The sequence below is a fragment of the Panthera tigris genome, chromosome A1 (genome assembly GCF_018350195.1).
Source record: "Panthera tigris isolate Pti1 chromosome A1, P.tigris_Pti1_mat1.1, whole genome shotgun sequence".
NCBI lineage: Eukaryota > Metazoa > Chordata > Mammalia > Carnivora > Felidae > Panthera > Panthera tigris.
This window is the reverse complement of record NC_056660.1, coordinates 176,635,673-176,645,820: the sequence shown is the minus strand read 5'-3', so window position 1 is coordinate 176,645,820 and position 10,148 is coordinate 176,635,673. Positions and strand designations below refer to the sequence as shown.

Genomic DNA, 10,148 nt, shown 5'->3' with positions numbered 1-10,148 from the left:
ATCAGACCTCGTTAAAATTAAAAACTTTGTCTCTGCAAAAATCCACATGAGGAGGATGAAGAGACAAGCTACACGCTGGAAGAAAATATTCACAAGCCATATATTCAAAAAGGACTAGTATCTAGAACATACAAAGAACTCTTGGGGCCCCTGGATGGCTCAGTCAGTTAAGTGTCCAACTCTTGATTTTGGCTCAGGTTATGATCTCATGGTCTGCTGACAGTGCAGAGCCTGCTTAGGATTCTCTCTCTGCCTCCCTCCCTCCCTCTCTCTCTCTCTCTCTCTCAAAATAAACAAATTAATTAAAGAATAATAACTCTCAAAACTCAAGTGTAAAAAGAACCAATCCACTTAGAAAATGGGCAGGAGACATGAACAGAGATTTTACTGAAAAGGAGATACAGATGGCAAATAAGCACATGGTAAAAGTTCAATATCATTAACTATTAGGAAAATGCAAATTAAAACCACAATGAGATCACTATCTACCTATCAAAATGTCCAAAATAAAAAATAATGGAAACACCAAGAGCTGGCGAGGTTGAGGAGAAACCGTATTGTTCATACATTGCTAATGGGAATGTGAAACGGTACAGCCATTCTAGAAAACAGTTTGACAGTTTCTTACAAAACTATTAAGCAATTACCATAAAGCTCAGCAGTGTGCATCTTAGGCATCCCAGAGAAACGAAAACTTAGGTTCACACAAGAACTGTACAAAAATGCCCATATCAGCTTATTCGGAAGAGCCAGTAATTAGAACTAGCCCGGATGTCCTTCAGGGGGTGAACAGTTAAACAAACACATGCATGCCATGGGGCACTAAAGAGGAACTAACTAATGATGTTTCACCAATCTGGATGAATCTCCAGAGAACGATGCGAAGCCCAAGAAAGCCCACATCCAAAGATAGCATACTAGTTGATATTCCAGTTTTGAAAAGACAACATCTTAGAAGTGGAGAACAGATGAGTGGTTGCCAGGAGGTGGGGACAGTGGAAAGGACGGTGGGCGTCCACTATGCTTCTGGAATCTCGAAATTCTGCTGCATCTTGACTGTAAGGATGGATACAGACACCCACACACGTGGCAAATACTTAGAATTAAATACACGTACAAAATGAGTGCAAGTAAGACTGGAGGGGTCTGAATAAGATTGGTAGATTGGGTCAATGGCAGTATCTTGGGGATACTGGGGATCTAGGGGATTCCAGGGGGAAATTGGGTATAAGGTACAGTGGACCCCCCGTATTATTTCTTACTACTGCATGTGTATTTACAACTATCTCAATAAAAGTTTCAGTGAAAACTTTTATTGATTTGTATTTTAAAACTCATATTTTATTAAAGATTTGAAAATATAGGAGAAAAAAATCTGAAAAATCACCATCCTGAAACACAATATTTTGATGCTTTTGTTTTTCCTGATCTTTGTTTTTTACATTTCTATGAAAAAAAAATGTGAGAGGTAGGAATAAAAATCAGGGTGGTGACGAGGTGGGGGCCTTGCTGTCTCCCACCTTCTATGACATCAGAACTCAGTGTTTGATGCCTGGTGACCAGAGGCCAGGAAGGAGGAGGGTGCCCCTCTGCCCAGCAGGTGGGGGTACCTTGCTGCACCCAGGCAGCCTGACCTGAGGCCATGGTGATCGAACAGGTGGGCAGCAGGGGGCGAGTGGCAGCCGAGATTCTTGAAAGGAGAAGGGGCAGTCGCTGTGAGGACAAGAAACAGGTGAGGCCAGACCAGACGCATGCTGCCTTCCTCCCATCTGGGGTCCCTTTGACACTCCAGACAGACTGTAAGGCCCTCAAAGTCAGAAGAGGCTGAATTTCAGCCGGACACTCCCTGGAGCCCGACCTGGTTGAACACAGCATGGGTGCTTGGGTTCTCCGTCCCTGAAGCCACTACTGACTGACTCTCTAACTTCATCCCCAGCACCGCCAGCATAACGTGCACTCCAGAAGGGCTGGGTTTTTCATTTAGTTTCCTACTATATCCCTAGTGCCTACAGTGGTGCTTGGTTCGTATTAGTAGCTGAATGAATGAATGAGTGAATGAACGACTTCAAATAAATAGGATACATCTGAATTATAGACCTCCCGGAGTATTTGTTCTTAGGACTGAAATTCAACCTCATGTAGAACTTTGTCAAAATGGGAAATGTTATCACTTATTATGCACAGCCTGGTGCTTCCACCCCCCTCTCTCTTTCATGACTTACAGCATTCCTGAGAGGCAGCTATTAACAGCTTCATTCACAGATGGGTAAACCGAGGCTCAGAAAGGCAAAAAGACCATATAGCCACGATCTACCAGGATTTGAAGCCAGGTCCATCTGATTTCAGAACTCTTAGCAAGTTTACCCTGCACTCCGTTGCCTCCCAGGTGGGGAAGTGAGGGAGGCATATAAAAGAAGGCTGGGGAGGTCAGCTGGGCCCGATCATGCACACCACAGAAAGGGATGGGATTTTATTCTGAGATTCATAAGAGGCCATTAAAGGTTTGTTGGTTTGTTGGTTTGTTTAAGCCATTGAAGGATCGTAAGCAGAGCAATGGACGACTGATCTCTATATGTTTCCAAAAGATTTGTTCACTTGTTCATTTGATATACATGCTCCAACGCCTCCTTTGTGCTGGACCTCACAGCAAGATGGGGCCTTATGGGATCCCATCATGCTGCAGCTTTTCCTAACCAGAGTCCCACAAATACCAAGCCCCGGGAAGGCTCTTTGAGAAAAATCTCCAAAAGAGTTCTGCCATTCAAGGAATGCCAATACTCTTTCTTGTCCCCTCTTGGAGATTGACACTGCTCATTCAAATAACGAAGGCTCTGAGAAGTTCTGCAACAAGGAATTCACTTTGTTGACCACAGCATTTCCCAGACCAATCAAACACCGAGCCCCAGCTTTTGTTTTTGAAAGACCTTTCAGTATACTTCAGAATCCATTTTACAGATGAAGCAGTTGAGGCTCAGAGAGAAGAAACGATTTGGCTCAGGCCCCAAGGCAACACGGGAGAAGAGCTAAAACTTAATCCTGCCCCTGTTCCCCCCTTAGTCTCCAAACAGCACAAAATAAAAACCCAACAGCAAGTGTACTGCTTGGGTACACTGCTTGGGAAGGCATTGTTCTGTAAAGTACATGGACAGAGGGGCTGTTAAAGAAATATCAGAGCATTGAGCATCAGCCATTACAAAGAATGAGATAATTCTGTGTGTCTGTAGAAAGATTCCCAGGGAACACTGTTAAGAAAAAGCCCCCTAGCGCCTGGGTGGCTCAGTCGGTTTAGCGTCCGACTTCGGCTCAGGTCACGATCTCGCGGTCCATGAGTTTGAGCCCCGTGTTGGGCTCTGGGCTGACAGCTCAGAGCCTGGAGCCTGCTTTGGATTCTGTGTCTCCCTCTCTCTCTCTGCCCCTCCCTGCTCATGCTCTGTCTCTCTCTGTCTCAAAAATAAATAAATAAATAAATAAATAAATAAATAAATAAATAAATAAATTATTTTAAAAAAATAAAAAATAAACTATAAAAGAAAAAGCCCCCTAAACTTAAGTGTAAAATGCAATGATCTTTACATTGAATGCACACACCCAGGTATTGTCCCCCACATCAAGCAATGGAACATTTCCATTTCCAGTACCCCAGAAGCCTCCTTCAGTCCCCTCCCATCTCACGCCACCCCCCATAACCATGATCTCTGATCTCTACCATCGTAGAGTTTTGTGTGTTCTTGAATTTCACGTGAACGGAATCTGTCGGTGTGTACCTTTACGCCTGGCCTCTTTCCCTCGTCAGTGTCTGTAAGACTGTAAGACTCAGCCAGATTGATGCTTTGTAATTTATTTTTATTTTTAAAGTTAATCATAATAATAATATAGTTACTAGTATATATAAAGAAAACTATCTGGGGGAGAGGGAAATTATGCAAATCTTTTATCTTCCTTGTTGTGGTAGCAGGTCTAAATCTTGTTCGTGAACTCGGGTAAGTAAGAAATATATTATTTCAAGTCAAATTAAATCTGACTCAGCCCACATCTAATGAGTCGAGGAAAGTTCCATGTCAGTCAATACTGTGTTTGTCTTAATCCTTTGTCGACTTCTGCTTGTCCCTGACACCATCACTGTCGCAGCTCACATTGTCTGTTGAAAGCAGGTGTCTCTAAGGGCTAAGGCCTGCCCAGACACACCACAAAGCCACCAAGAGCGGGCGCCAGGCCCCTCCCAGACTCAGACTCGTCCTCTCTCTTCTCCCACTTCTCTAAAAGGCCCCTGTCTCCTCTCCTAATCCTGGCACATCCACCAGAATCTCCTAAATGATCGTGGGCTGACCCAAGCATCAGCGAGCGATGTTGCCTCCAGGCAGCTCCTTCCCTCCAGCCTGCACTAAAACGCTATGATTAGACTTCCACTTGCAGCCTTAACACAGTAGCTGGGGCGAAGCTAGCCCTCCCATCGTAAGAAACCACAAAACTGTCGATATCTACAAAGCAGCTATTTTCAGGGGAGGGTAACAGGCAGCACAAGAGTGCCATCCCTGAGAAAAGGAAAACTCGTGATAGCCTCGCCTCTTTCCCAGAGGCTGCTGCACAGAGAAGCAGAGCCCAAGCACGCACAGCAGTCCCCACTGAGCTGCCCAGTGTGGGACAGCTAAAGCAGCTGGGCTCTAGAGAACACGGCCCTGGAGAGGGAGGAGAGCTGTGCACCAAGGGGAGCCCCATGACTCCCTGGCTGAGGGGGCGGGGATGTGCATGCCAAGGGCTAAATTAGCTGCTCTCCGCAGAGTGGCTGCTATGCAGTTGGGAGCAGAGCAGAGATACTGGAAACCCAGCGGTGCTGGAGGTTCACAATGGACCATATACCTAACTGGAAAGCTAAAGCAATAAAATGTCTAGAAGACAGAGGAGAGAATCTTCACAACCTCGAGTTCGACAAAATTTTTTAGACTGTGCACAAAAGGCACAACCATAAAGGGAATATATTTGATGATTTGAACTTCATCAATATTGAAACCGTTTATGGGGCACCTGGGTGGCTCAGTGAGTTAAGCGTCCAACTTCGGCTCATGATCTCGCGGTTCCTGGGTTCGAGCCCCACGTCAGGCTCTGTGCTGACAGCTCAGAGCCTGGAGCCTGCTTCGGATTCTGTGTCTCCCTCTTTCTCTGTCCCTCCCCCACTAGCACGCTCTCTCTCTCTCTCTCTCTCTATCTCTCTCTCTCTCAAAAATAAATAAACTTAAAAAAAATTGAAACCGTTTAATTTTCTAAGACACTGGTAAGAAAACGAGAAGGCAAGCCACAGACTTTGACTTTGTAGTCACAATACAAACATCTGAAAAAAAACTGTATATCCAAAACACATAAAGAACTATAACTTAATACGAAGACAACTGCCCAACAACAACAAAAATGAGCAAAGAGTTTTTAATAGACACACCCACAAAGTAAGATGTGTGAATTATGATCAGTAAGCACATGAAAAGATGCTCAACATCTGTTATGGACTAAATGCTTACGTCCCTCCCCGCCCCCAAATTCCTATGTTGAAATCCTAACTCCCAAAATGATGGTATTAGGAGTTGGGATCTTTGGGTGATGATTAGGGCCCTTATTAAAAAAAGACCCCAGAGAGCTCTCTCTGCTGTCTGCCACATGAGGATACGATGAGAAAATGGCTGCTTACAACCCAGAAGAGCGCCCTCACCAGACCCCGACCCTACTGCCCCCCTCATCCTGAACTTACAGCCTCTAGAACTGTAAGAAATTTCTGTTGTTTATAAGCCACCGGCTCTGTGATACTTCGTTACAGCAGTGCAAACAGACTAAGACAACACCATTAATCATTGGGGAAATGCAGGTAAAAACTAGCTTGAGATATTACCACACAACCAGTGGAATGCCTAACATGAAGAAGATTACTGACATAGATGTGGAGCATCTCTGCTCCACACGAATCCTCGTGTTGCTGGTAGAAATGGAAATTGGTACCAATCCATGGAAAACAGTTTGGTGGTTTCTTATCAAATTAAACATACACTCACCATATGACCCAGCATTTGCATTTCTGGGTACTGCCCCAAGCAGAATGAGAACACATGTCCACACAAAGAGGCGTATCCAAGGTGTTCACAGCAGTTTTATTCATGATAGTCAGAAACTAGAAGGAGCCCAAGGTCCATCAATAGGTGAAGAGATAAACTGCACCATATTCACACAAGATGATATTACTCATCAATAGCAGGGAACACAAAAACATGGAGACCCCTCAGAAGCATTATGTTGCGCAAAAGTAGCTTACCACAGGGGCGCCTGGGTGGCTCAGTCGGTTAAGTGTCCCACCTCAGCTCAGGGCACGATCTTGCGGTCCTTGAGTTTGAGCCCTGCGTCTGGCTCTGTGCTGACGGCTCAGAGCCTGGAGCCTGCTTCCGATTCTGTGTCTCCCTCTCTCTCTGCCCCTCCCCCACTCACACTCTGTCTCTCTCTGTCTCTCAAAAATAAACATTAAAAAAAAAGTAGCTTACCACAAAACAGTACAGACTATGAGTTTCCATTCATTTGAAGTTTTGGAACAGGCAAAACTACTCCATAGTGACACAGCACATTAGTGGATACCTCTGGCATGGTGAGGGCAAGGAGGCAACAGACTATAGAAGAACATAAGGGAACGTGCTGGGATGATGGAAATGTTCTTTCTCTTGAGTGGGATGATAGTCCACAGGTGTAGACGTGTCAAAATTCACCAAACCATACATTTAAAATGTGTGCCTTTTACTGCCTGTGAAGTATACCACAATAAGGTTGATTCCTTTTAAAGATCATGTAGAGCAAAAATGTAAAAAAAAAAGCAAGGCAAGACTGAGAAGAGAGGCAGGCCTTCTCAGCAGGCAGAAGGGAGGAAAAACACCAATGGAATGGCAGGAGGCTGCCATGTTACCGGCTTTTGCAATGTTTGGGGGTTGTGTGATAAGCATGCATGACGTGGATAAAGTTAAGATAAGGATAAAGTAAAAAGTTGAGCTCTAAAAACGATCTTATAGCACCCCCGTGCCTAGCCCTCTGTGAGGGAAGCAGGGATGCCTGCTGTCCCCCGAGAAAGTCACCTCCTTCCTCCTCCTCTTGCCCCCAGACGCTGTTGGCATTGCTGATCTTGGTCCTGTACGTGGGCACAGGAATGTCAGGTGAGCATTCCGAAATCTCAGAAAGGAGGAGCCGAGTCCACACGGGGTCGGGAGGGGTGTTGTGCAGACGGCTGCATGCCAACGAGGCCTCCACAGCCTGCCTTCTCCTACCTCGTTCACCCACTGGGAGGACCGAACATGTTCATTTCAACTACTGCTCACTTGCCCTTGTTAAGGGGTGATGTTCGTGCCTGTTTCAGGAAGAAGCTGGGAGGTGTCAGAAAGGATCAGAGAATGTAACTATCCCCAGAATCCTGTGGCTTCCCAGGTAACATATTCAGGAAAGGTACTGAGGGGATGTCAAGCTTGGCTGAGGAAATCCGGGAAGGCTTCCCAGAGGTGTCATTGGCGAGCTGGATCTTGAAGGATCGATAATTAGGAGCTGGCCAGGTGGAGAAGGTGGGGATAGTCACTCCAGACAGAAACCCTGCAAAGGCTCAGAAAGCTTTTTGAAACCAGTGGCAAGAGGCGGGGGGGGGGGGGGGGGGGGGGGGCGTCCTACGTGAAAAAGCTCAAGATGCAATTTTGATATCTGCCTTTCAGGGATTTGAATACCAGACCGATGAACCCGCAGAAGAGCCAATAAAGGTCATCGGGACCTGGTTGAAGGAACACTTGCACGTTTTCTTGGAGAAGCTAGAAAAAGAGGTGCAGGAGTTGGAGCAGCTGGTACAGGACCTGGAGGGATGGTTGGATGCCCTTCTGGGAGAGGGGCACCCGGAGGATCCCTGCTCCAACTTCAAGAACGATTTGTGAGGGCCCGGGGCTGGACCCTGGGGAGGACGCCAAGTGACAGCCGGGGGAAGGCTTGCCAGCTGACAAGAGCTGAGCTGTGACACTGGAATTTCAAAGCAGGCAAGACAATAAAATACCTGAGACCCTGAGAACTTTGCTGGCACCACGGCTGGTTCACGAACGAATGCCATCAGAAGGACACCAGGGCCCTGCTGAGATAGCCTCCAGGGCACCAGGACTCTGGGGTACAAGAACCAAGCCAGCTTCCGGGGCAGAACCCTTGCCCACTTCCCCGAGATCCGGCACAAATTCCCTAACCTCACTCAGACGAAAGTGCCTCATGAGGAAAAATCAAGGTCACAAATTTGCCTCACAGCATCATGAGGGTGTATATGTAGAGTGCCTGATAGATAGGTCTTCCTTTCTTTCACTCCTTTTCCTTCCTCCCCGGAACTTAGCGAGACGAGTCTGGTTCTGGAGTATATAGATAGATGTTATGTGGCAGCTCAACCCTCTGGCCCCGCTTCTAGCAGCATCAATTGTCAAAACCCCTGTGCAGGGCAATGTGGTGACAGCTATGAAATTCACAAATGCATTTACCATTTGACCCAGCAATCTGCCTCAGGGATTTATCTCCTATAAATGTGTGAAATATATATTTATCATATATATTCTTTATATATACTTGTCATAGTTATAGCATTATATAATTTTATATAACATATATATTATATTGAAATATACACTTACAACACATATACATACATGTGCGAAATTACATGTACGTAATGTTACTCTCCTAGCTTCGTTTAGAATAGCAAAACAAAGGAAACAACCTAAATGATTATGCATAGGTCCCAGGTTAAATTAGGTAAATTTAGGTAAATTAGGCCCCTGTAGGTATGAAAGAGAATGAGGGAGCTTTTCTACTGATATGGAAAAGTCTACAAGAAAGGTTGTTAAATGAAAGAAATCAAGGTATAAGAAGAGCCTGGGAATAAGAATCTGTATTTTGTTGATGATGATGATGATGATGACGATGTTACCGAATGTGCATAAAAACTAGTAGGATACAGGGGCGCCTGGGCTCAGTCGGGCATCCGACTTCGGCTCAGGTCATGATCTTGCGGTCTGTGGGTTCGAGCCCCGCATCGGGCTCTGTGCTGACAGCTCAGAGCCTGGAGCCTGTTTCAGATTCTGTGTCTCCTTCTTTCTCTGACCCTCCCCTGTTCATGCTCTCTCTCTGTCTCAAAAATAAATAAATGTTAAAAAAAAAAAAAAAAAACTAGTAGGATACAAAACGGGGCGGGAGTGGTTAGGGGGAATTGAAATGGGCAAATGTATGACCAGGATGAGAGCAAAACTTTTCACACTTTTTTATTTTCAGACTATGTGAATGTTTTGCCTATTCGAATATTTTTAAAATGAAATTACCTATTATTTTGCTTACAGAGACACTGGAATACGGTGTCTACAAGTAAAATAAGAATATCACTGTGATGAAATTACGAGTGACTTTTAATCTTGATGACTGATTAAACAGTGATAATTCTTATCTAGGATTTTCCCTTTCTTTTTTTTTTATTTTTTTAACGTTTATTTATTTTTGAGAGATAGAGACAGAGCGTGAGCAGGGGAGGGGCAGAGACAGAGGGAGACACAGAATCCGAACCAGGCTCCAGGCTCTGAGCTGTCAGCACAGAGCCCGACATAGAGCTCAAACCCACGAACTGTGAGATCATGATCTGAGCTGAAGTTGGACGCTTAACCAACTAAGCCACCCAGGCGCCCCTAGGATTTTCCCTTTTTCCCTTGACTTCAGGAAGTTCAGAGTTCAGTTGTCCATTGTGGGAATGATATCAGCTTCATTTTTTTTTTTTTCATTATTTGACCCTTTCTATGATTTTTCGGGTTTGTTTTCTAGTTTACTGGAGCTATTATCTATGTGCCAATTATCAGAACTACCTCAAATCTTTGGAAAGTCATGAGGGTTGCAATAAAAATCGTCTCCTAGAATATCTGACTTACAGGGAATGTCACGGCGATTCGTTTGCCGGGAGAAATTATTCGGTTGCTGCTTGGGAAGGAAAATGTCTTTACAAGTTATGGTCACAGTTTTGCCACTTTGAACATTCAGCAGGGGCTGGGAAACCAGAATCTGTTTTCCTTGTTTGCAATTACTTCAGCAAGCACTCTGCAGGAAGGTCTCATATTGGCATTTCTCTGCACTTATCTTTACTA

At 45.0% G+C, this 10,148-nt stretch overlaps 1 protein-coding gene across 1 annotated transcript; it reads left to right on the top strand.

Moving 5' to 3' along the window:
* The first annotated feature begins 1,560 nt into the window (after positions 1 to 1,560).
* Positions 1,561 to 8,056, top strand: SMIM23 (small integral membrane protein 23). The gene is made up of 4 exons (XM_007076808.2): positions 1,561 to 1,732; positions 7,121 to 7,172; positions 7,373 to 7,440; positions 7,716 to 8,056. The coding sequence occupies exons 1-4, from the start codon at positions 1,643 to 1,645 to the stop codon at positions 7,926 to 7,928; spliced, it is 423 nt and encodes a 140-aa protein (XP_007076870.2). The 5' UTR covers positions 1,561 to 1,642; the 3' UTR covers positions 7,929 to 8,056.
* Positions 8,057 to 10,148: the final 2,092 nt, after the last annotated feature.

What these genes read in the sequence shown, in the direction of transcription:
- SMIM23 (XM_007076808.2), top strand. Translation starts at nt 1,643, where the DNA reads ATGGTGATCGAACAGGTGGGCAGCAGGGGGCGAGTGGCAGCCGAGATT. An exon ending in CGTGGGCACAGGAATGTCAG is followed by an intron (nt 7,173 to 7,372) that starts GTGAGCATTCCG and finishes TGCCTGTTTCAG; the next exon opens with GAAGAAGCTGGGAGGTGTCA. An exon ending in AGAATCCTGTGGCTTCCCAG is followed by an intron (nt 7,441 to 7,715) that starts GTAACATATTCA and finishes TCTGCCTTTCAG; the next exon opens with GGATTTGAATACCAGACCGA.